General features: G+C 33.7%; 1 protein-coding gene across 7 annotated transcripts in view; it reads right to left on the reverse strand.

Moving 5' to 3' along the window:
- The window catches only part of MBNL3 (muscleblind like splicing regulator 3), a 107755-nt gene that overhangs the window by 32974 nt on the left and 47363 nt on the right, over nt 1-27418 (reverse strand). For 4 of the 7 annotated variants that reach the window (XM_054577025.1, XM_054577027.1, XM_054577031.1 and 1 more), the window contains 7 exons: nt 20728-20919; nt 19442-19678; nt 16265-16415; nt 14221-14256; nt 11703-11797; nt 10495-10568; nt 1074-8663 (listed from right to left, as the gene is read on the reverse strand). In XM_054577025.1, coding sequence (XP_054433000.1) covers nt 10512-10568; nt 11703-11797; nt 14221-14256; nt 16265-16415; nt 19442-19678; nt 20728-20919 — 768 coding nt within the window. In that variant the 3' untranslated portion in view covers nt 1074-8663; nt 10495-10511. Of the gene's footprint in view, nt 1-1073; nt 8664-10494; nt 10569-11702; nt 11798-14220; nt 14257-16264; nt 16416-19441; nt 19679-20727; nt 20920-27418 lie in introns of those variants that run through there. The other 3 variants (XM_054577028.1, XM_054577029.1, XM_054577026.1) reach the window with 2 other exon arrangements.

A 27418-nucleotide genomic window follows, 5' to 3' on the forward strand; every position in this document is an offset into this window, starting at 1 on the left:
CCATTTTCATAATCAGGAAACCTGCTCTGAATTCTTAGCTATCATTCAGCAGCTCAAAGAGAAAGACATAAACTGAATTCTGAAGAGGCCAAACACCTCTTGTAAATGTCTATATACTGAATTGGTTTTAGTGCTGGGATTATCACAGACTCACAGAAATGCACATAACAACACATCAAAGGGCTCAAATTTGGCTTATCAAAAATGCCACAGTGGGAATCACACTTGGAAACAGTAGAGCATGAGAGGCAAGGGAACTAGTGGCTTTGAATGATTCAGCTGATATTGGACAGGGACCCAACTTCCTCCCTGCACTTTTTCAGTTATAGATCCATGAACAATAATACTTTATTCTGTCACAACCTCTTATCCAAAGCTTTTCACTACAGTTTTGTATCAGCTTCAATACTGAATGGTAGCCAATGAAAATTTCACAATTCACAATAAAGTGTTTTTAATTATTTAGAAATCTGACAGAATAAAGTATTACCGAATTACCTTTTGCTTTCTTAAAAACCAAAAATAATTATCTTTTTATTCCTGTGTCATCGATGGGACAAGACCGATTTTACATGAGAAAAAACATTTTAATGGAAAAATCCACACATCCCATTGTTATAAAACCATTGCTGCCCATCTTGATCCGAATAAAATGAATAGCACTAGTTTCACATGTTGCATTTAAGACGCAGGGTAGAAATGAATAACTGGAAAATACAAGCTTCTAATATATCTTAGAATATGCCTCAATTTCTGAAGCACAATTGAAACCAGTAAGTATTATCTCAAAACTTTTAATCTTTTAGTAAAATATGTGTCTTCCTTGTGTTAATAGTATCACTATCGTAGAAATAATACATCTAATACAATAGATGTATTATCTATGTAATTTTAAATACTGAAGGTATATTTGGAAACAGACTTATTCCATGTATGAAATATAACATTGAACCAAATCACAAACTTAAATTTATATTAGAACTACTAAATATTATGATTAATATCCTAAAACATTAATAGCTTTTAAGCAAACTCCTGATGTGTGAAATGGATTCATAAAAAAGCCATAACCATGAAATTTAACATTTTATTAAAAGATCAAAAATAGACATAGTAATAGCATACTAAAATGAATTACATAATGCACACTTTTAAACATGAACAAGCAGTACAGCACAATAACTTGAAAAAACATAAAAATCAAGGCATGTGCCCTATTGATAGCAGTTGAAGGAATGAACTATTGCATTTTGGAGGCAAAATATTATGGGAAGTTTATATTCTGAAATATTGTGGTCAAAATCTATAATTGTTGCACAAGGCTAATAATTTCCTTATCTATAGGTATTTTCAAATTAAAATTTTCTTCCTAAAGTATTTCTATCTTCTACATTATCCTGGATTGTTATTATATAAATGTGGAGAGTTAGCCCTTAAAAAAGACTACATTTAAGAACATCTTTTAAAAATATCTTAATTTAAATTATTGTAATTAGTGGACATGATAACAAATGGTTCATTTTCTAATAATTAAAGCAACAAAAACCATTAAACAAAATTTATTCTGAAAAAGGGTAACCCCAGAATCCAATGATATGAGTTACATCATTCTCTCAACTGCCAGACACAAAAGACAGCAACAAAATAATTTGGTTTCCATTAACAAATAGCATTTGTATACAGAAATAAAGCTTTGAAACCATGCAGTTCTATGACAGATAAATATTTAGGTTGTGTGTTTTGGCAGAGAAAAGGAGCACTGCTTAAAATGGTGTTACTTTTAGGTCTTGTTACGGAGGTATTTTATTAAACTAATATGATGTAGAAGATGACTAGTGAGAATTTTTGCAGTATCTGCAAATAGTGGTGACTTACTTCATAGCGATACATTTTTTTCTTTTAGGTATAGCACTATAATTAAGGATAGGTTCTATCTGAAGATAACATTCCTCTGGAAGAATCTTGTTTTAGATTATTAAATGGTGGTTCTCTTCCAGGTAAGGACAAGTGGAGAAGCTGGAAACTGTTTTAATTGGTCAACTAAACCTTTTCCTGGTCTTAATAACAGAGGTTCTCTTTTGGCCTCAAGTTATTCACATTCTGTTATACTTCATTTTCCAATTTTACTTATTTAAACACAACCACTGTGTTTAAGCTCCAAAGAGTGTGATCCAGTGGCCATCAGCAGGCACAACATGCCATAAATAATTTGGATATCTAGGTTCATTCTTACTATTTTAAAGATGATTTTTTTCCTGACTTAAAATTTTACCATGTTTTTATTGACCTTATGAAAATGTATTCTTGTAGCTATACATTCACAAGGCCATGTTGGAGAGTATATTGTTGATAAGATTAAAGTTGGAGTTCTTAAGTACAGGATAAGTGAATGCTTACATTTTATATCAATGAAAATGCTGGTCAGATGGTCAGATGATGGTTTGATGTATGGTTGACTCTAAGTGATATGGGCTGAAGGGGAAAAAAGTTCTAACCAATTGGCCCTGAGCTATTGGAGAACTAAGTGTAAGGCTTGGATTGCTTTCTAGCTTTGGTTTAGTTTCCTGTGTCTGTAAGTGAAAAATATCAAAATAGGTAGCAATACTAATAACTCCCTCGACCCCAAGATGGGCTCTTTCTCCAGGGCAAGGACAAGTCCCAAGATGTGAAGGACTCAAAGTACCTGTGGTGATCTATCCTTAAACCTTTCTAACCCCGACCTTTTGTAGACCTAATTGGAGGCAACAAAAATTAAAGGGTGATCTGTTGGTAATGTAGGAGCTGAAATTGGCAGAGTTGTTCTCATTGAAATATCCTTTTCCAGCTCCTATATATGTAAGATTTCGGCTGATTCTCTTCTGCTTATTTAAAAACAGTTAAAGGTGGAAGTGGCACCATGAAGTACTTTGTAACCTGCTAAAGGTTAAGTCAGAAAACAGCTTCCAGTGAACAAGTATCAGGTAAATAGAGTCATTTATAAAGTTGTGGCAGGAGCCTTTTTTCCTTTGTTGAAGGGAAAGAAATGTCCCATGACAGTCATACTAAACTATTAAATTAAATCTTTCAATGGTTGCCAATTTGGTTTCAGGTTTTGGATCTTGAAGGGGAAATAATGGTAAACATTGACAATTCGACTGCCACTTAAGTAGATTTTAATTTATGTAACTGATATATATCAATTGATAATTTTCTGTGAAAGATGCAATCAAATTTGATAATAATGGGCATATCCATTTTGGAATTTACAAGATGTCGTTACTTGCAACCATTGGAAAAAACCTCAGCTAGAAAGAAACCTGCCTGGTGTGTGCGTGCGTGTGTGTGTGAGAGAGAGATATTACAAAGAGGATTAATTTAAAAAGCAAACAATCTTTGCTAGTGGTCTTGCTAAAAGATAAAGTAGTTTTATTCTTGTTCAGTGCTGCTAGCTGAAGATGAGCTGTTACCTTTTACCAGTCCACTCTTTTGGTCAGCTGTAGCAAACTAGAAAGCCTCCAAAACAGCAAAGCAATATCATGTTTAGTTAAGTCTTATAGCAAATAAACCCCTCCATCTCAAAACCTTAGAAATAACTCTCTCTTACTTACTTTTCCACTATTCTCACAGACTTATTGTATTTTTAAAAAGCTCCAAGAATTGCTTTCATGGACTATGTACATAAGTGCAAAAAAGGTGTGTCTCACACATTCGCACCCTAACTGAGACAATCAGTTAACTGCAGCATATGTCTCTTAAACACTGTTAAGGGGTCATTCCACAGTATTTTCATACATGGTTTCACAAATGCATTAATTTCATAATATGTTTTCACCATTCCTTAATCCTTATTTGGATATATTTGTGTAAGTATGTAATTCCATAAATGAGAATGTTTGCAGCTACAACTATGCCACTTAAATAATTTTGAATAAATGAAGCTATGAAAAAAGATCAGGTAATGTATTATAAATACCACAATTGTGTTTTGAAGTCTAAATACTGTGGAATAACCCTATCCACACAAGAAATTCTATAAGCTATAAAGCCTGATTCTAGAAACCATGTCTTGTAAACTTTTTGATGAAAAAGTCACACAAGGAAACACATTAAGCTTCCACGTGGAAATCTGGGATAAAAAATAAATCAACCATATATATTTTCTGAGATTTGAGATGTATCTTCTACGTGCTCATACTGTTAAAACCATGTATAGTGTACAAGTAAAACTTTCACCAAAAAGGTGTCTTAAGGTAGCCATGTTGTAGTTTTGTTGCTAAAGCAACGACTAAATATAATTAGTTAAAATTATTATTTGTATATAAAGTTAAGTTTGTTCTTAAACTGTGAACTGTAAAGAATAGTTATGTATTACAATCTATATCTTATCATGCTTCAGTGTCAGTTTAGAACCTATCAAACCGGGTTGAATATATATACATGTAGTAAAATCTTAAACTTTCTCTAACTCTCCTTCAAAAGTAAATTCATTAGTTACTTAGAGATATATAAAAACTAATAAAATCAAAATTTTAAAAAATAACAAGAAGAATAAAGACCTGGCACCAATTAGCAAGTTGGTCCTAAGAACTTTAATTTGTCATTATGTTTACAGTTTGATTAGGTTATCAACTAAATTTGCAAAAAAGTTATATCCTTTTACATACTATTTATTCTACTGCCTTTAACAGGCACTGGTAACATAAAAAATTAGGGCATTATTTTTCTAAGTCTATTCAACAGAATTGGGAAATCATATTTCCCTACTTCTATTTCAATGTGTGAGAAATGTAAAAGAGATAAAAAAAATAAAAGAGGATTCCAGTTTCTAACCTGTCTGTGCATAACAGCCTACCTTACAGATTAAAATAACTCAGAAATCTTGCAGCTGCATTTTACCTAAGAGCATCCTCATCTACTTTCTCCAAAGGAACAGGGAAAGAATCGAATAACATTCCAGGTAGCACACAGGTCTTCTTTACATGTTATTTAACAAAATTTACTGCCAATGTTGTCTTTATTTAAACACTACTGTGCTTATTGGTCATGCCATTAAAAATAGAGTCAAGTTGTAAAGGTTTGTCTTATTCAGTTCCTGCTGGGGGTAGTGAGGAGATACTTGCTTTTCTCCAAATTGGAGAGCTCTTAAGGCTGTCAATTAGTGAACACAGCCTAGTGGTGTAGGACAACAACTTTGGCAAGATAGAAGTACTTTAAAACATGTTCAAAAACAAATGGAGGAGATTTATGGAATTGGGAGAAGATGGCTTTTCCTATCACAATCAACTGCAAATTACAGACTAATCTAGGCAAGTGAAATGAAATGCAATAGCTGGTTGCAGAATCATGCTCCATTTACAAAAGCAAATACTGTATTTAAATAGAAATTTTATGAATCCATTTAATCTTAATCTCTACACTTATGGTCACAGTGCTTTTAAAAAATTGACACTACTGAAGCCCTCCTAAAAGATAAATTTTGGATTATTTTCTCTGTGTACATGACTTATTTTGTCTAAGTTTCAGCACTCTTGTATATTTTTGCAAAAGGGTAAGAGAAATAAATGGAAACAATTTTGGATAAGTAAAAATAGAGGCCCTTGCAAATTACAAAGCTTATAAAATGTTAACTAAGAATCACAGATGATTAGAATTTTATATATACAGTTCATTCAGTAAATTATTGTTTAGAGTCACTGATTAGTTTTGTGACTTCTCTTTTTACCTGAAAATATATAGTCTAATGACTAATCTTTTCTTGAATAAAGATAAGTTGAACAAGCCATTGCACAACTAGTTTCAAGAATGCTATCTTAAGATTGCATTTATGTCAAAATTCTTTTGCATTTGCATTAAAACTTTAGTGCTTTGACTTTTCTTTCTTTAAACTCCTTTATAAAGCAATTTTTAAATGCTAACAACATCAAAACTTATGGCACCAAAAATTCAACTACCCTGAATATTCCTCACCAAACCTTTTACTAAAAAAAATGTCTTCCAGTGCTTAAAGTAACATGAAAATAACTGCACTCTAGGTTTACTGTCTAAGTACATCTTCATCAGAAGTTTAAAAAGTGAAATGAGACAGTATGTTGCATCAAAATGTCAAATTACATAAAACGTTCATTATGCCCCAAAAACATCTCTATCTCCTTTAGGAATACATCCAGACTAGCTCAGGTACAGTGTTCCTGGAGTTCTGTGATCAGATTTGCCCTTCTGCAGAGGCACTGACACAGAATATACGAAATTCAGTTCCAAACACAGGTAATTTCACAAAAGTGTACTCTCTCTTCTTCTCTGACAATGTTAATATTTGAGGAAAGATACATTAAGTGGTTCAAAGACAATAGGTAGAAGTTAGGACACCTCTTGCTCTTTAAGTCCAGGCAATACTGTTAGCAGATGGTAATGGTTCCATAAGAGCAAACCCATTTAGAAATCACTGATGATCATGACTTGGATTGGTAATTAAAATAAAGAGGATATCATCAACTATTAAAGAGCTAATTTTGATCTTTTGTATTCTGAGCCAAATTGATCTGCTTTGGGATAGAGTTCCAAATGTTCTGAAGCACAAACAATGTGTACCAGAGGAACAACTGGGAGTTAGGAGATTTTTCTGAGTCTGACTGTCTGCAAAAAAGTTAGGTAACCCCAGGCAAGTCTCATGCCCTGAGCCTCAGTTTCATCAACTGTGAAAAGGTTTTACCAACTCCATTGTTCTGTGAATTCAAGCATACTAGCCTGCTTAAGATATCCATCAGATTTTGTCATTTTCATGAAGTAGAAAACAAATCTGTTATAAACATCAAACTTGATGATTTCACACTTACCAGTTAGAGAATATCTATTTAGTAGAAAATATTAAATCTAAATTGATGCAAACTATCATATGGTTCCACCACTATATAATAATAGTAACTTTAATGACTGAGTAAAGAGGAGGAGGTATGCTATATAAAATAAGAATTAATTACTATTTTACTTGGTTAAAATTATTTCATAAGAATTAGTAATGTGAATTTAGCTCAGCTCTGTGAAGTACAGCCAATCTGGCTCATCTAAAGGGTCTTAAAAATCTCTATTATAATTTCCAAATACATATAAAATACAAATCCAAATCAACACTGGTTATGATGAGAGAGGCTCTGTTGTTAATAAAGTTTGGGGTGGGCCACACTTGACATATATCACCAGCTCTTGCTCCTTTACTGAAGTGTTTAACAAAACTGAAAACTCAGCCGAACCGGAGCTAAAGCCAACTGTGGACATCCTTCCTAGAACTGTTAAATAAATCAAAGACTAATTTTAAATGTCTTCCTATCCTCCTCCCCATCCTCTGCCATTTCTCCAAACCTATTCTCAGGCTCCAATTGTGGTCAAAGAAAAGTTTGTCCATTTGCGGAGGAAAGGCCTCACTTGGAACCAATTCTCTTTCACCCTGACTGATTTTGCTAGATTACATCTTACTTATTATTCAGAATAGTCTAAATAGCATGAGACATTTTCATTCAGAAATGGCTCTTGTGTAAAAGGTTACATTGCAATGGTTTTTACAGGCTTTCCTCCAATATATAAAAAGTATCTCCATGTCCCCATCTCCCTGTTTAATTTATAACCTGTAATACGCATACCTTTAGGCCTCCAAGTACCAATTTTCCAGCCAAGGATGATAAAAGGCTGTTTTAGGCACTCAACCTAGGAGATAGGATCCTTGAACCACAAAAATGTAATGGGCACTTTACATATTTCTTAGTATAAATGCTGAGAAATGTATTTAAAGATAAATTCTAGTTTTCCAAGATGTTTAAGAAGTGAAATTAGGGATTAATGTTGTAAGAAGTTCCCTATTTTTGGCAGGTAATTATGTCTCTCAGAAATAATCTACTAATGAATCTACTAATATAATCATATTATGCACGGTCAGATTTGCAGACATAAATTATTTACATGCATGTCTATGAACAGGTTTTGTGAACACTCAAAAGTGAGATCTTTTAAATGACTGCCCCGAGAATCCTACAGAAATATTCTAGACAGAGAGAGCATATTAACATTAACCTGTCATATTTTATAAACACACATATTTTTGTTTACCATTAGTAACATTTTAGCTGAAACCAAAAACCACACATATTACAGCAAAACCCCGCAGTATGTAAAAGCCTAACACAAGCAATATACCACAATACAGTACAATACAATAATGGGGAAATTGTCTTTGGATATAATTTTTACCTTTTAAAATCAACCCAATAGGCCACTGTGTAAATAAAACAGTAAGGTAACACTTCAAAACCATTAAACATTTACCCACTAAGAAGCACAGTAAGCCAAAAATTCATCATAGAGATTCACGCAGCATTATAGTTATTAGAAAATCACAAAGAATAGTGTGACAAATTATAAAATTTTATGGCAGTGTTCTCTACCTAATAATTCAAATAAGTAGATAGTAGATAGTTTTCTATTCATTTTGTTTTAACATCTCCATTGATTGTTTAATGTTTTGTATTTTATTTAAATTTTTTGGTTCGTAGTTTTGTTTTGTTTACTATATTGACTGCACCATGTTTATTGTTGTGTTGGTAGAAGAGGACATACAAGACTATATATAGAAAGGCCATATGGAGGTTCTGATGGAGAGATTCTGATATGCCATAACTCTTTGTTCAGAATTTCAACTGAAATGCAAAAAAAAAAAAAAAAGAGTGAGAAATATTTAAGGGTTATTCAAGCAGGGGTCAGGATACTCAGTTCTTGTTCCAGTTTTTTATGTGAACTATGGCAACATACTCCCTATTCTGAATTTCCTATTCAACATCTGTAAAAATTGGGCTGTTGGAGATAGTCTCTAAAGAGTCATGTACCATGATAGTATATGGTTCTCATTGAGTACTAATATGCAGAATTGTCCCAAGGTAACAAAGATGTACTCAATTGTTTAATGTATTATCTACACAATGCGAAAACTTTAGGATGAACATCCACCCATTCATCCATTTCCTTCAAAAAGCATATTAAAAAATGCTTATAACTGAAACTAATAGAAGTAATATTGAATGTCAAGTGTAATTGAAAAATAAAAGAAAAAACACGTTTGATGCTAAACATTTGAAATATGCAGATATTAAATAAACTTGAAACATTTTATCTGAATGTATTGGTGCCTAAGCGTGAAATCTAGGTACTATATTGTATTTTACAAAATTATATTTTTGTGAACCTTGGAGAAATTTTCAATATCTCTTACATATTAAAATGATTATGATGTGCTAAATACCTCTACATTTTCTAATGGAATCAAACAAAAAAGAATCACTATCCCCAAACGTTTTGTTAGGAAGTTAATTCGACAAGTTTGTTTACCTTGATGTGAAGCAACACATGAGAATCAGAGAAGTGTTTGAAAACCCACAGTCTCATATTTGGTGCCATTCCCAAGCTACCACTATCCTAAATGATACCCCTGAAAATTACTACAATTCACAGCTACTTCAGTTATTCCATGTACTCAAAGGTATCTTTTAAAAACATCTTTTTATGATTGAAGGGACCTATTTACCTAATGTACAGTCAGCTAATTGTCCAAAACAGTTAGTATTCTGGGCTTGTGTGTCCTCAGCAGGAAAGAAATAAGAGCCAGGTTCTGGAAAACTAGTCCATCAAGAGAGTAGGATTCTTGCCTCCTTCAACCAAATGACACCCTCTGATTGTGAGAACCTCAAGCTTTCAATGACTAATGTATGCAATTCAGAATTAATCACTTGTTTAATAAGTCCCTATAATTAATTAATTAATTAATTAATTAAGATGCACAGGAGAGGAGTCTTAAGTGGCTTCAAAAGTTACATGCTCCAGGTGAACCGTTGTTCAAATTAAGTGTGTGCTATTACAGGCTCTCAGCCAAAGAGGAGATCAAAGGTAAACAGGGTAAAAATCCAACAACAGAAACAAAAATTACATGAAAAAAGCCATGATATGAATTGAAATAATGATTAAATTGCTAAATTATGTCACTCAAAATTTGAAACAGCTAGAGCAATTCTGATAGACTTACATGGGAAGCAATGCAAAGTGGCAGACTGTAAAAACATTATTTTCTAAAATGAAAGAGGGAAGCACATTTCTTACTGTTTTTAAGATAACCATCTCAGTCAAATTGTGACAAAATTTGCTTAAATTTAATTTTAAAAAGAAGCTAGAAAAATGTTAAAGGATTAAAATTGAGACGTGATCTCTGTATTTGGCTAACAAATCATACCATAATAGGAAAAATTTCAGAATTTGTAAGCGCATTGGGAAAATATACTATTAGCTCTCATTTTCATACAAAAATTGCATATTTGCTGTATACCTTACAATTTTGAAAGTTTAGAATGCTTTAAATCAAGCTCTAGGTTATAAGCAATGTCTACTATTGAAACTATTTACCAAAGCTTTAGCAAATCCAATTGTGTAAATAAAAGATATTACTTATGAATATTATTTATATTAATACTTGAAGAAACTTACTGTTCTACTGGTGACTTCTACATCTGTGAAACAAACATGCTGCTATTCAGTTCATCTATTGATAATGGGGGTATCTATAGTAGTAAAAAAGATTTTAGATTAAAATAGTTTCTTGAGAGAATTATTTATTTTGTTCACTGCTTGGACATGTAATCAATTCACAGGAAAATTTAAACATATTAATTGTATCCACTAATAGTTTTGCTAAGCACAGGTTAGAATGTGATTCTTTTTCCCAATTAATTAATGCTTTGTGCGCTATATGGTTATCATACTCGTAATTGAAACAGCAGTGGAACTTGCAGTCTTTAAGCATGGTTACCACTTTAAGCAGTCAAAGTAGACACAATGTTGCACAATAACTATTTATGTGTCTCCTTACAGTTTCAAGACTTCTCCCAAATTTATCATTTGCCCTGTGACCTTGCTTATAAATACCTAAAGGAATGAACATCAAAACAGCACAAGCACTAATGTCAGTATGAGAAGAAATTTCTGACATAATTACTGGATAATTATAGGGATATCTGTGCCTTGGAAAGAAATGTGTTAACATTCTTTCCAGTAGAAGTGAAATTTTAAACACAATAACAAAAAGTGGTAGTAAAGTAAAACAAATTCACTTCTTGACCAGTAAGGAAGCATTTAAGAAACATATAGTATATCCTTTTAATGATTGGTGGAGTAGCAACAATTGTATATATAGAATATCAAGAGAGACATCTGGTAACTGATTGAAAATGAGAAAACTCTGCTAATTCAGGATAACTAGCAAAGTAGATACATCCCTCTAGAACAGTGATTTTCAAACTTTTTCATCTTATGGCACACATAAACTAATTAATAAAATTCTGTGGCACACCAAATATGTTATATTTTTTTCAATATGACAAAAATTAGGTAGAGTTTTGATTCATTCACACCAGATGGCTATTGTTGTGTTGGCTGCTGTCATTTTCTACTTTGAAATCTAAGGGAGAATAGGTTATTGCTCATGACTAGTCAGGTATTGCATGTTTTGAAAATTTTTTGCAGCACACAGGTTGAAAATCACTGCTCTAGAATAAACACAAGAATAAAAATTCCAAATGTAGCAACTACTTAGGAAACACATAAGAATATGGACCAATGCCTCTCACCAATCCAAAAAGCATATACTGTTTGTCACGAATACACTGTAGTTATCTAGGTGAAATAAACTGCCAAACCTGATTGCCTGTAGCTGTTGCAGCAAAGGGAACGCTGGTGGCAGGTGTAGTTGCTGCAGACACAGTGGTAGGTGTAGCACCGTGCATCATGGGCACTTTCAGTAGGAAACCATGGAAGCAACACGTGGGAATGTGAACCATTTATGCAACCATGACATAAACGATGATATGCGGTATCGTAGGTATCACAGCAGTAATCCATGTGACATCATCATGATGGATATACCAGGGTGCAACATGCAATCACAGTCAGTACAAAGCAACACAGCACAGAATGGGGGAAAATTTAAAAAGAGAAAAGGGAAAACAATTATAGTTTACATTAAGAAAAATGAAATTATTCTCAACATTTAGTTTTTGAGTAGAATCACATTTTATTTTAATTAAAAGGCCAAATTTCCAGAAGGGTTTACACTAGTTGCATATGGAAAAATGTAATGTTAGCAAGGCTATTTTTATCAATAGCTAGTTAAGCAGACAAGTAACTGTGTTGCACACTCAAAATGGGAGTAGGGAACTGTGAGTTGGTTTTTGGGTTCACTAACTTATAGACATGAGTGCTGTCACTAGATTTGCAGGTTCAAAGGGACAGTTATATGTATACTTACATGATCTACATGCAAAAAGATGGTAGGTCAGTTGGTGGATATATGGTAAGGAAGCAGGTATGAAGAATATAATGGCCTACACATGCAGGTTTTTAAGTACACTTCTGGCAAACCCCTTGAAACTTAGGTTATTTAAGGTTTGTTTAATCACTTGCTTAATAAGTCCCTGTAATTAATTAATTAATTAATTAATTAATTAAGATATCTCAGAGTCTTAAGTGGCTTCAAAAGTCACATGTTCCAAGAGAACGTTTGCTCAAATTAAGTGCTATTACAGGTTCTAGGCCAAAGAAGAGACAAACACATGGGACATGTCATAAAAAATATCTGAGAAAATCTTGTCTTTGTGGCAAATATTACAGAAAAAATGGCTAGCAGCTACAACACCTCTTTCAGGGTGTTTTCTCTTTGTCTTTTCTAGTGTCCTGCCTCATTTAAAAAGCTTTTTGGATGTTTTTCTCATTTATAGCTCATTCACCCAAGGAATTAATAGGTGAATGTCAAGCATTCCTATATAATTTACAACATCATTGACTGAATTCAGATTTTCTGAAAGTCTACAGAGATGAGAGGAAAATCAACATATGCAATGTCACAGAAACTACTGTTGTACCCCAAATGGTGCTTAACAAAAACTAGTTTTTCCTTGTGCCTATCTCTAGTTATCCATTACTTACAGATATCCCTTATTGTACAACCTGTCAATTCTAAAAACACTCTTGTTTTCCCTTTAGGAGCGCAGCAACTATACAGGTAGCATGCAGTTTGCATTCCTACACAGAGTTATAAGGTGAAAGGACAGGGGAGCAGAGTCACAAAATGTAAAGAGAGACACATTTCACAAACTTGCAGAAGTCTGTTCCAATCATATGCATATAGTGCTTCTGTTAGTATCAATGGAAATGTTTTTAATTCTTATAAGGGACAGCCAATCCCTCAATAACAGAAGCCTCACCTTTATACCCAGTTAGCGCTACAAATATGTGGTTGTCATTTTGACTTTTTGTTTTTATCTCAATAAGTCTCTTAGTCCTTTTTAGGCTTTGCATATACTCTGGTTGACCAGTGGGAATGTGGTCAAGTTATTGTAAACTGTGCAGAAGAATGAAAGGAACTGGACTGATAATGAAATGGTAGGGTGGGGTGCAATAATTTCTCCATGTGTTAAATGGAGCTATTTTCTTCTGGTCTGTTCTTGTTAGTCATGGAGACTGCAGGAGCTATGAACTCCCCGGAAATTCTAGAAAGGAAAGCAAGTCACTTTGTCTTCTACTGTATTAGTGATGTACAAAATACTTTTGAGAGTGCTACCATACTGTATTGGTGGTTAAATAAATGGTCTTGTGTAACTAATTAAAATTAAATATCCCCAAAGAGTCATTTTGAAGTTATTCTGTTGTGCCTAGTTTCCATGCACATGCACTTCATCCTAGAATATTATAGAATTCATTATATAACATTACAGAATATTCTAGCTTTTCTAAACTCATTCTTTCTAAACGTCTCAGTATTGAATAATTTAGATCTTATGGATAACTTTTTTGGAAGTATTTTTATACTTAAGATATTATACACTTGAAATATAACTTCTTAGTAACAGATGTAAAGTGAAGAATAAAACTGCCTATTCTGGCTAGGTAAGGAAATGTTTCAGAATAGTTCAGCTATAATTTTTAGGGTGAAAATAAAGCAATGGCAGGATCAGTATTTGGCCACAGTGGCAAGCAACTAGGACTTGCGAGTGCAGGACTATTGTGACTCTACAAAGACATGAAAGAGTACCATATTAAACCTTAAATACTCAGAAAGTTTCCAACCACATCTTTCAGTCATTCATCTCTTTCATAGTCACAACAGAAAAACACATTTTTCAGATTAGAAAAAGTTGAGAATTTTTGTACAAAACCTACCAATATTTGAAGCAGGTGCCATGCACAGTATTTGCCCTGTACACCATGAAGAAAAGCGTGAAAAGTAAAGAAAAGAGATATTTAATTATTAAAGCTTTACTGATAGAAATAATGTTTTACTAGAAAGATATTCATTGCAATATTAATTAATCAGCACATGCAAAACCAAGTAAATTCATACGTTTACAATTACAGTTTAAAGATCACACACCCAAGTAATCAAAGTAATTCTTGGATTCTTAGGTATAAAAATGAATATTAATTTTTCCGTAAAGGGATTGTCTCACCTTAATTACATTCTTTATTTATTTTAGACAAATACATCTTAAGTAATTTAAATCATGAAAGGGAGAATTTTATTTATTACATATTTTCAAAATATGCACCAAGATCTGGTACCAGGTGCCAATAGTTCAATTTAGAGCATTAATTTATTATCATTGCCTCTTCCGCCTTGTTACTGAGGACTTGAATATGAACATATGGCAAATAGGCTTTTCATAAAGAGGGTGCTCTCAACCTGAGGGTTTTTTAATTTGCTATTAATTAAGGGAGACAAGATTCTTTTGATATTTTGGCTTATGAATCTAGATTTTAAATTCGCCAAATCCAGCAAAAAAGTCTAAAAATGGTAAAAATTGTGTTTTTAAGTGGTACCATACAACTATTATGGTTAATAACTAGACAAAAGACTTTTTAATAGCTTCTTCCAAATTTATTAACTAATTAATTTATCAATTAACCAAAATAACTTTTAAGTCCAGGTATATACTATGCATTTAGTATGTTTATATAATTAACAAGGCCTTATAAATTAATTTTTAAATCCTGTCATTTTCTTTTCATAATAGCTTCCAAACTGGGCATTTATAATTCTGGCAAGAAAATCTACTGTACTCTATGTAGTTAATATTTTCAATTTATTCTCAAGAGAATATATGCTCATTTTTAAAGTGCTGAACCACTAGGAAAAAGTATTTTCTCTCATATATATGTACTTGAACAAAATTCTGGCTTAAATTTTTTGTTCAATTTGATACAAACTATTATGCCATTAAATATAGTTGAATGGAGGAGATAAAATATGTTGCAAAGTGTCAGGTAAATATATCAGGAAAACGACTAAATTTTTACTAATTTTTTATTTAAAAAATTTTTATTTATTGACTTGAGAGAGAGAGAAATACTGATTTTGTTCGATTTTGTTCTGGCTAGGGCTTAATGTGGCTCATCTTTTTTTTTAAAGATTTTATCTATTTAATTTTAGAGAGAAAGGAAGTGAAGGGGAAAGGAGGAGGAAACCATTAATGTGTGAGAGAAACATCAATCAGCTGCCTCTCCTACATGCCCTAACAGGGGACTGAACCCACAACCCAGGAATGTGCCCTGACCGGGAATCAAACCTTCAACCTTTCACTTTGTGGGACAACACCCATCCAACTGAGCCACAGTGGTCAGGGCTAAACATGGCTCATCTTGATTCACCTTTTTTTCAGAGGGGAGAGTCTAGAGTATGTTAAAGCAAAATCCTGACATGTCAAGAAAACTGCTCTATTTTTTATATTAACTAATTTAAGAATCAGAAGCTAGAACTACCTGAGATTATATATATATATTTTTAATGGTAGTTTATTATAACTACAGTATATCAAAGATATATTGGCTACATATTTTTGCAATGGTGAAAATGGGAAAGATTTCTTTTTTTGAGGGTAGGCCAATGTCTTTGAAAGTGATACCTAAGAGTCAAAAAATTAGTTTGAGACTGAACCAAGTGAATCAATGATAAGAATCAAAAATTAAGAAATGCTAAAAAGGAAAAATGTTAACAATGTTTTCTAGTTTGATTTCAAATCAATAATTTTCAGGAATCATAGAAACAAAGTTATTTATACATACTAGCAGGTCAAACATAAGTGACATGTTTTGTTTCCTGTCAAAACATCTGTTGATAGTCCTGGCATAAAAGTTCTTTGGAGGCTGGTGTGCACTGTATACATTCACAACATTATTACACTCGCAGTACCCAGAACCTTGTTCTCACCTGCAGGAATATATGCTGGCTGTGGAAGCTGCAGGTTAGCCAGAGCCTGTTGGCAGTGGAAAACACTGGGATTAAAGACCGGGGTGGCACCATTGGTCTTTTCAAGTGCTGATCTCTTTGGCATCAGTTGAAATGCACCAGGCTGTAGGGCCTGTGAGGGAAGGATGGATTAATAAATAGTACCAAAGAAAGTTAAGAACATACTCAAACCAAGCAAGCAGCAGTTAGATAAGGTATGGTCTGAGAACCCTCTGAAAGTGTACCCATCGAGAAAGGTAACCAATTGCAGAGATGAAGCAGTTCACTAAATGAAGACTTAGTTCAAAACAGAAAAAAAAAATACAAGAAAAAAAAAGAAGGTTTTCAGCTTCACTAATCTAGGCAAATGATAAAGGACCTCATCATTTGGGCAAGACATGACAGGAAGCTGTTATTAGCAAATAAGCATTTATACTTAACATCTCAGGGATGCTCATCTATTAATCTATGAAAATGAGATTTGAAGAGATACAGCTATAGGAAGAAAGAGAATTCTTTCAGTTAAAATTCCTATATGGATTTAGGAGATAAATGGTATATAGGAGATAAAACAGACAGTAGTTGGAGCCTGATACTGTAGCTACATAAAACAAAATCCAATTTATATAAGGACTTCAGATGCAAATTCCATAGCTGTATATCTCTCAAGTAACATGCAAAGAAAAAGGAAATAAATTATTCCTCCCCCATTACCCACCTTACCAAGGTACCATAGTTAGCAAAATCGATGCAATTCTAATTGATAGAGGCTTGTGCATTTCAGTATGTGCCATTTGCTTTGTTAAGTCCTTGTAAGGTTTAATTCTAAAATGTATTAGCATTTTAAATTCCTCCTTTCATGTTTACAATTCTTTCAATATCTCAGTGTGCTCATAATATTCAATCAAACTTGTCCTTGGATCGGCTTCATTGGAGAAGTTTGACATTACATTTTTTTTCCTCAGCAAATTGTACATTACTTAAAAAACATGCCCCTGGAAAAATAATTAGGTATGCTTCAAATTGTTACGAAGGCAGGATCACTTGTGCTGAGTAACTAAACTTTCCACACACTAAAAAGGGATATGCATGACCTCCTTACTCCTGTGGCTAAAGAAAGTGTAAAAGTATCACTATTTTCTTTGGAAAACTAAATATCAACCCTTCAAGTCTTTTTCTTTTAAATGCATACAAGATTATTTCAGTGAAGTCAACCTGAGTTATGCACACAAACATGAACAGTGTAAAAATATCTTTTACAAAGCAGAATCTGAATCCTTCAAAATGTAGAAAGCTTAAACTTCTTCATGGAAAGCATTCTTTGTTTCATCTTATTTCAGACAAATTCTTAGAGCCAATTTGACTGTAATACTAAGACTCTGCTGTGATCAGTTAGTCAGGAAGGAATATTATATTAACACTCACAAGTACCAATTGGTTGAAGGGCAACTATATAATATTTAAATTTCTACGTGGAAATTTGTGGCTGACTTATGTGCAATTTCCAAACACACCCAAATTATCAGAAATGGGTACGTGCATATGAAGACCTCATACCTGTGTGTGGGACAGGTATATAATGGCACAAGCCAACCATTCTTTACACACCGCACACATATGAAAACATTTATTTTGGGGGGCCAGCTGTATTCTTCTCTTTTATAAGAGGTCCACCATGTTTCTGTATCCTATGCCACCAACAGAAATGAAGATATAAATTCTGCATTGAACATTTTGGATACCTCATAGCTAAATAATTCCCTCGTTCAAAAGAATTTAAGATTAAAAAAACATGGTGAAGTCTCTTTTAAAAACATTCATTAACAGATTATGTTGTCCAGATCAAAGGAGAATATGTTTATTCTACTTTGGTGCTCAGCTCCTTCATGAAGTAATGGCTTCAGTTCTGAGAGAACAAGAGTATTGAGAAAGTGTAGCAAGTCCAAAACTGGTGCTGTGTTCTTAAAGCCATCATCTACCAAGAAAAGCATATAGCAAGGACTCATGGACAAAACCAAAGGGGATTAGCTGAGGGAGGGAACTAGGGAGAGGGCAAGGGAAAGTGGTGGGGGGTAGGCCGAGACAAATGTATTTGAAAAAATAAATTAAAATAAAATTTAAAAAAAAAGAAAAGCTGGGAGAAATTTGGGGTATCTGGTTTAGAGAAAAAGACATCAGAATAGGGACTAATTCTGTGTAATAAAAGTATAAGTTCCAGTTACAGCAAGGTAGATTTCAACTCATTATGAGGAAAACATTGTTAACAAATGGGGGAGGGTAAAAATAAATGTATTCCCCTTATTAAAGGTAAGGCCTCTGTCATGGGCTTCAGGATCTTGTAGGTGACTTTTTTCCACAGCTAGGAAATGTGAGGTTGCTCAGGGATTTGTCCCTCATTGGATTGTTAAACCCTATTACATGAGGAGAGACCCAAGCCAAAAAACAAACAGGAAGCAGTTTATGAAAATAATGGACAGTTGTGACAAACAAGTAATCATAACTCCTATTTCTCCATCTATCACAATGTAGTGTGGTATGCAAGCATTCTCCCTAGTTCCTACCTTTCAGTATTAACTAGAACTAACTTTTCTCCCAAACTGACTTGCTAAGACAACTCTTCTTGTCTCTTGTCCCAACCAATGCCTCCCCAGCCTCGGCTGGCTGCTTCCTTGAAACCATTTCCTCAGAAAGGTAAGGAAACTTAACCTTTGGGAAATGAGAGCCAACCTATCATCCCTTCTCTCAAGTCCTCTGCTTTTTGCAAGGCATTATGGATATTACTAGTACAGTACCCATTAAGGAGGCTCATGGCCAGAGAGGCAACTTGCTGCGTTTTTTCAAATACTAAGGTTAGTCACGCTATAAACGCTACTCACAACTAATTCACTGTTTAAATTATATAATTTTCTCTTTCTGTAAAAAGAGAAAAAGCACAGCAGATTAAAATGATCAGTAAATCTTTTAAATGATTACTTTAAAAAAATTTTAGTAAAATATAATCAATACATTCTCCATTTTTCAGCATATGACTTTGGCTATTTATATTAAGGTCCACTCATGACTATCCAAGATTACAGTTACAAGATACTAGATATGTTGAAGAACACACTAATCATTTACCCCCAAATAAACAGTCCACAATTCCTGGCTTGTTCTTACCATTGTGTTGGCAGCAGAATGGTTCATCTGGTGATGAGCTGCCTTGAGTTTGGCTTGCAAGTGTGGGGGAGGATGAAAGTACTTGCATTTCTCCCTGGAGCATCGACCTTTGATGTAATCCATGCAGATGGTCACAGTGTTATCACTTGCTTCAATCATAGAGGCATCAATAGGATGAGCATAGCGGCAATCGTTCTCACCACGGGTACAATTTCCACGCTGAAATTCTCGGCAAACCTTAAAAAAAATGACATCGATGACTTGGAAAGTGATTAGGTTTTATTTATTTTGCCAGTAAATGTAAGAGCAATAGTATATGTTATCATCTATTTAGAAAAAAAATCTAAAAAGTTGAAGGATAATGTAAAGCCATATTCACTATGAGATGTAAACACAGACACATTTTTGATTCCTAGAAAAAAATTCATTCTCTCAAAAAAAAAATTGTCTGGTTTTCTTACATTGAAATAAAAGTACTTAAAAGCATTGTTGGAAACCAATTTTTAATTTCCGCTTAATACAGCCTAAAGTGTAATTAGCTAAGTTTGCAAAAGGGAGTTATTTTGTTAAGATCAAGATGAGTCTTTATCACACAGCAATGTGCTTTTCCAGAAGCAGACTTGTGGACCATGACTGAATTACATTATGCGTACTATCAAATTCCATTATGAGACACTGCCAGGCATTTCAGGAGCTGCCAATGAAGCTTACTTTGTAAGAAATTGACTAGTTATTTACTTCAGTTTATGAAGAATGACAATTAAGAGACATTTGAAGGACTTCAATAAATCAGAAAGTTGTTTAAAATGTCTTTTAGATTTTCTTAGACATCAAGGTTATATAATATCTAGTACATTATTCTTAAAATGGAAAAAAATGTTTAGACACTATGAGACTCATTTACATTCTGCATCATAGATAGATTAGTCTACTATGAGACTAATTTTTCAGTTTGAATATTCTAGCAAGTAGAGACTCATCAACAAATACAGTAATTCCAGTCTATGAAACTGGAGCCTCAGTAAAAGCAGCATTCCCACTAGACTTCTTGTGGCTGGGTACACTAAGACATTCTTTGACCTATGCACAACTGAATCAATGCACTTAACAACAGGGTATAATTGCTGTAGTAAAATATTAAACTTTTTTTCTGAGGTTATACTCCATAAGCTAAAAACCCAGGTGCACTTATTTAAATCATTCAAAACATTGGGCTCTGAGGATGTTGTTTTTTGCATAAGATTAATATTGACTCTATAAGCATGTATATATCTTTATGCAAATACCTCCAGTTTATCTGAACGCATCACTTTTGGACCAGCAGCTCCTGGCAATGTGAGAGGTGGGTTTCCAGAAAACAGAACAGGTGCATTTGGTAAAATTTCGGCAGGAACCAGGCCCATCCCAGGATGAGGCAAGTAAGGATTGAAAGCCATGGTAGGATTAGCTGCAAGCGATGGAGTCATAGGAAAGGAAGTCTGTATGTTTGAAAGAGAAAAATTGTTAGAGGTAAATGGATTATTCTTATTAATACACAAGGAGGCATTATTTTAGAGGGCCTACACATATCAAAATTTGCCATTGTTTCTCAGATTTATTTTTAGTCTCATATTAATTCCATATAGGAGTTTCTTTTAAACCAACAAATCTCTTTGAGTAACAAATTTATTGGTAAACTGACAAAACAAGCCACATATTGTTAATAATCATGAGTTAGCCAAATTTAACTTTATTGATGGATTTTATTCCACATGTGTTTTCTTTAGCACTTCCATTTTTACCTAAAAACCATGTCACCAATGATAGCATATATATGGACAATCTGCCTTGTCTCCTTCCATAGGCATGACCTTTGCAGGCAGATTTCATGTTCTCTTGAAAACCCCCTTTGTTCCACCCTCCCCCTCCCTCTTCCCCATCAGTACTGCTTATGCTCTAATGCTGCCTGTCCTATCACAGTTCCCACCTGCCCTACGAGACACTTGTTTCTCCTAGTTCACTATTAATTGTAGAAGACAGCAATGAGTGAGGAAGAAAGGGGTAGATTTTAAAAAGTGGAGACTATAACAATTTCATGCCATCTACCTAAAACGAGATTAGTATGGTTCTTTAAAAAAAAATTAATGGTACTATTTCACAAACTACTCTGACTGTCTAGCCTTGTTTTTATCTAGGGGGCCAAATGACATCCACAGTTCAAAAGAAGGCCACAAAAATACTACAAGGATCCCTGTTAGGCAGGAAGAAATAAGATAACAAGATGATAAAGTACATAAACTGGAATATAACTTGTGAAGAAAATCTTTACAAACACAAAGGGCTCATATTGATTTTTCTATTTTTAAAAAGTCCAGTCCTGATCTCAAAGAGTTTGATATATGTATCGCCTTTATTATCTGTAACTACAGAATTGATTGCTTTACTGTGCTGTTTTCCAGGTTGTTTCACATGTGGGAGTCTTTACTTCTCAAAGTGGTTATAATTTCTTTGATAGTTCTCATCTCCCCTGTAGTACCCAATGTTTAGTGAATGACTGATTGACTGATATAATCAAAGATAAAGTTTAAAAATAAATGTAAACACTTTAATGAACTGAGAACAAATTATGGTTAAATGTGGTACATTTCTAGCAGACTTTATAAAGTAGTTAGTGCCTTGTTGTGTAACTGATAGTGTTTCATTGTGTATTACTAATAGCATGTGTACTTTCTTGCTTTCTTTTAATTTATTTCACTTAAAAATAATGAATCTTTTACACAAACAACAAATCTGTGTCCATGTCTTCTGCTAAATCACATTAACAGGAACAACTTTAACTACAAGTAGTAGACTAGGAGGTTGTGGACTATAAAGTGAGGAGAAGTATATATTCACTCCATCACCCCTAGTATGACTTGAAATTTTCACCACCACAACATTCTCTATAAAGTCTTTGTCATAAACCACATTCAACTTGGAAGGAAGGGCTTCCCCATTAACATTCTATATAAAATGAGTTTATCGGATTAGTTAATTGGCAACTGGGAAGAACAGAAAAAGAAACCCTGCCCTCCCCAAACTGGCAAGACTCACTAGGGTAAATAGGGAGGGTATGTGGGTCAAGAACTTTAAGAGGAAAGATGCAGCACCAGGTGCCAGAAAAGATGATGGAGCAGTCAAGGAAGTGCTTTTAAAATCTGAAGACAATCAGCCAAGGGCTGACCCAGCCTAATTAGGTACTATAAGAACTTATACGGACATGTCATATTTTTCATTGAATAAGATATGAAGCTCCACAAATTAGCTGATATGATATTGTCTTATATAGTGAAATAGAAATCCCTTGGAAACAGCCACACAGGCATATTTCCACAAAAGGCATACTTTATCAATTTGATGATTTATGGTTTTCTCAAAAGCAGCAAGACTCTCTAATCATAAAAACTCCATAGTTGAACCACACAACTGTACTCTTTGTTGTACTTTCTTTTTCTCTCTTTCATTATAAATTTCTCACTAAAGTCACCATCTTATTCTCCTGGATATTTTTTGCTTTTGTCTTTTACAGAACTGAAAAGGACCATTATTACATTAAAAAATATTGAATTAAAATAAAGACATGCAGGTGAGTAGATTCTCAGGTTAAAATATCACTAATTACTAATAAATACTGATCAATTAATAATAATTAAGCCTAATGTGCAATACATGTAAGCAATGCTTCCTGTTTACAGAAGCTCTGAGCTCCTGTAATTTTCCTTCTTTTTTTTCTTGGGGGTGGTTCTTGGTTAACTTTTGCTTTTTTAAATATTCATTTTAACTTTCTTAAATGTGTTACATGCTCCAAGTGTAAGAAAACAAGCTGTAAATTAAAATTCTACCTAAAAAGGGCAAGGTGCTTGCTAACAATGGTTAGAATTTTTAAAGTTTCACCATGTACTATACTGTACCATCTTTAGGTTTAAAAATGAGTATTGTGGCTTCTATAATCACTCCTTCCTCGAGTACAAACTTCGTTCTATAACACTGTTATTAGAAGAAGCAAGTTCTTCTATTTCTGACCCTGGGGCATAGGCAGGAACACCTGAGATTCTAACTTCTTTTCAGATGGACATTTCTGTTTTCTCACTACTACCTCTGCCCAGGGTAACTACTCCATTTAATGAATTTGAACACTCAAGGATTTAGTTTTGGGTAACAGCCTCCTTTTAAGCCAAGCAGCCTGAAAACTTGCACATTCAGCTTTAATAAGTAACTTTAATACTGCTTATACCTATATTGCAGCCTTACATGTCAGTTGAGTTAACAAGGAAGCATAAACTGATCTGAGGGGTAATCTTTATTTTAAAGAAAAAAGCTCTTAAGAGGTTGAATCTGATTTCCATTTATAGCCTTAAATGGTCTGGACACTTAACTACGTTTCAGATATTCACTTGAACCTAAATTATTTACTAAATATTTGAAAATATGAGAATTTTCCTCCTAAGACCAGAGCCATGGATTTTCAAATTTCTCTGAGTTTTATCAAACCAACAACAACAATGAAGGCAATTAACTTTATGTATAAAAAGATCATCCAGACAATTATTTACCTTCACTGTCTCTAGCAGGATTAGCTCCTAGAGTAGGAATTCCCACAGGTTCCCAGTGACTTACACAGTACGGAGAAACTCTAAGGGTCTTAGGAAATGCCTCTTAAAAACCAGTGAATTGTTTCTAGAATAATGGCCCCTCATCTTTTTTAGCCCTGGGTTTCTCTGAGAATCAGACCAAAGTTGTGGATCTTGTCCACAGAAAAATTCATATGTGTGCAAAATACTTCACAATGTCTCAGGAAGTTCAAGGACCTCGATGAAATTCACCTTCTGGTGTCAGATTATGGACTGACTACTTTCTGTTTAAGTGCTTGTTTTCTAGTGTAAGTTTTGTCAGACTACAACCCCTGACCCCAAATCCTGTCTGCCCTGTTTTTGTATGTCCAGAATGGTAAGAATGATTTCTACATTTTTAAATGGTTGAAAAAAAGTAAAAGATAAAAAATACTTCATAAAGCATTAAAATTATATGAAATTCATATTTCAGTGTCCATAAATGAAGTCCACTGTGATCATTAGTAGATCTGTATTACAAAAAGTTGTGGATGTTTTAGAAATACCTACATAATATCCTCAACTTTGCCTATTGTCACACAGAGCCTAACATTTTTACAATTTAGTCATTTACAGAAAAGTTTGCTGACCCTCATTCTAGAGGATTCCCCAAAAGAAAGCACTCCATAAATTTCTGAGTAAAGCGATAATTATATACATATCTATCGATATAAACTTAATACTTAGGCAAGATTCTAGGAGTTGAAAAAGTTTGGCTTTAAAAACCAGTACTAAAGTATTCACTGAAATGTTTTTTTAAATAGTCACTAACATTAGGGTTCTTAACTACTTGTTAAGGATAACTACTAAGTGATGAAGATAGATGGAATCTTATAAAAGTAAAATTGTAGGAGTCACCACATATTGGTCTTAAAGGATTCTAAAGCATCTTTGAATAATACCACTAATATAATTCAAAGAAAAACTATGCCTTGATAGATATGTCAAGTTTATACATACACTTTAGAAACATTGATTTAATACTTAAATAGTTATTATTCAAACTAGTATAAAGAAATAAAGAGTAAATGTTATGCTAAATCAATCTTTGTTTCTCCCCAATAGCCTAGATCTATTTTTAGTTACTTCAATAATATCCCAGATTAGTTACAATTATTATGGGATGAATGCAAAACACTTTGTTACTTTGGCTACTCCTGGCCTGAAATCAATATAATAATTGAGGCCTTCCATCTCTGAGGTCCTATCTAGAGGTGGATGACTAAACATTTTCTTTTATAGAATGGTAAACATTTGGTAACAATTCATTGAATCAATTTTAATACCACAAAAATAGTACTCTTAACTTTTACTAGCCCCATAATACCTTAATTTTATTGCTCATTTACAAGCATTTATATAGTATAAAAGGAAGCCTGTTTCACCATCACCACACATATTTCTATCTTTAGATTATCCCAAATCACACTGAAATGTATAATTTTAGTTTCTATCTGATCGTTCTAAATGTTCACAAGCAGCACAAATGAGTAATCTTAGTTTCACAGTTTTTGCTTGGTCATCTCTGTACTCATTGTGTGATGTTCTGCAGGGACTGAAGTGGCCAAAAGGCATGGGAGGAGGCCCACATAACCTCCTCCACTAGTTAATTGGTGCCTCGGTAATTGAGATTTAACTTTATAAACAGACACAAGGAGATAGTGATGTCTATGTACTGATCATACTTGTTAATGAATTAAGTCACTATGGCTCCAAAGAGAACTAAGAAAAAAATAAGCTCAAGGATCAAAAGTGGATACTTATTCTCACCTAGACTTGGATTTTCTGACTTTACTAATCACAGAAGTCTTCACGTAGGAGGAGGCATTGAAGATAGGCAGGTAGGGGAAAGATCGATACATTATTGTAGGTATAAAAGGTATAAAGTATAGCATGCAAGAGAGGACAAATCATGGTTTGGATCTGCCTGTATTTGGTGGAAGAGAAGCTGCAAAGTAGGCCAGAAGTTATAAAGGAGAACCTACACACCAATCAGCATAACACCAGATGATGATGACTGGAGGTAAGGATCTGGCAAGAGGGCAAATTACTTCTTCCTTATATGGAAGGCAATTTTGACTTTGTTCCTGAGAAGTGAACAAAAGATGATGTAAAAATTATTTGTTGGTGAACCACCATGTGATAATAACGACAATTCAATTCACTTTAACACTTTAGCATGCCACTAGGAAAGGAAAAACACTTTTAAAAAAAATCAAATTGTATGAAACAAAATATAGATTTTTGGGGGAGGGATGACAAGAGCTTAGAAAATCATAGAATCTACAGGGAGGTTGGAGACTATAAACATCTCAGGGCAAGTCCAGGATAAGTGGATGCTAAGGTTATAATGATCAGGGGTTCAACAAACAACCACCATAACCACCAACCTAACACAAATCAAAACAAATGCTCTTATGGTTAATAGCAAGATAAGTCTATGGAAGAAAAAAAAGGAAAAGCCAAAAGCTATAAAAATACAGGGGATCAGGTATATATCAGAAATTAAGGGGGGTCACAAAAACATTAATTCACCATCTTACTATTGTCATACTTCCTTAGAGGATGGAGACAGTTTCTAGTCTTCTTTTTATCCACCTCTTACTCTTTTAAATGTTTGGCTCAATAAATATTTACTAAATTGAGTGGAAAATGATTCCTAAGCCATCGATTACTTTTATAATTATCAATTAGAAAAATCCAATTGAAAAATCAAAGTACAAAAGAAACATCTGAGGATCAAAAGTAGTAGATAAATATACCAGTTTTGCTATCTACTGAGGGAGACTTTAAGCAGAATGCCACTCACAAATTGTCTTTTAATATAAGTGTGAAATGCTGGATCAAACAGTTTGAGAAACACAGGGTATTTTATATACTCATACACATGTGTGTGGATATGCATGGATGCACACATACATACATATGCTATATGTATGCACTTTTAAATTGGAATGGCTAAATCATCAGTACTAAAAGGTATTTGATGAAGAGTTCTGAGAAAAAAGTTGTAGTGGTACTATAGGCCAAAATATGCAGGTTCTTATCACAAAATGTATGGTTCCAGGGAACTAGTGAATTGTTAATATGACTGGTATCCACAGAACAGTTTGAGAGGAGACTGGGTAAAGAAGAGTTTAAAATATTGAATACATATTTACAGGATATGAAAGCAATTAAGATTGTTTGGGGCACCAGCTTAACTTTAAGATTATTGTCATGTGCAGGGACAACCACAGGGTTTATGCTTGGTCTCTCAATGGAGATTTGAGCAAGGGGATGGTTTGATAAGGAAAAAAAAAATCATCCTTTGTAGGTGAGATTGTTAAGCATTGGTTTTGTTTATTGT

Source organism: Pteronotus mesoamericanus, unplaced genomic scaffold, assembly GCF_021234165.1.
Source record: "Pteronotus mesoamericanus isolate MK-2021 breed Mesoamerican mustached bat unplaced genomic scaffold, CSHL_Meso_final contig_40, whole genome shotgun sequence".
Taxonomy (NCBI): domain Eukaryota; kingdom Metazoa; phylum Chordata; class Mammalia; order Chiroptera; family Mormoopidae; genus Pteronotus; species Pteronotus mesoamericanus.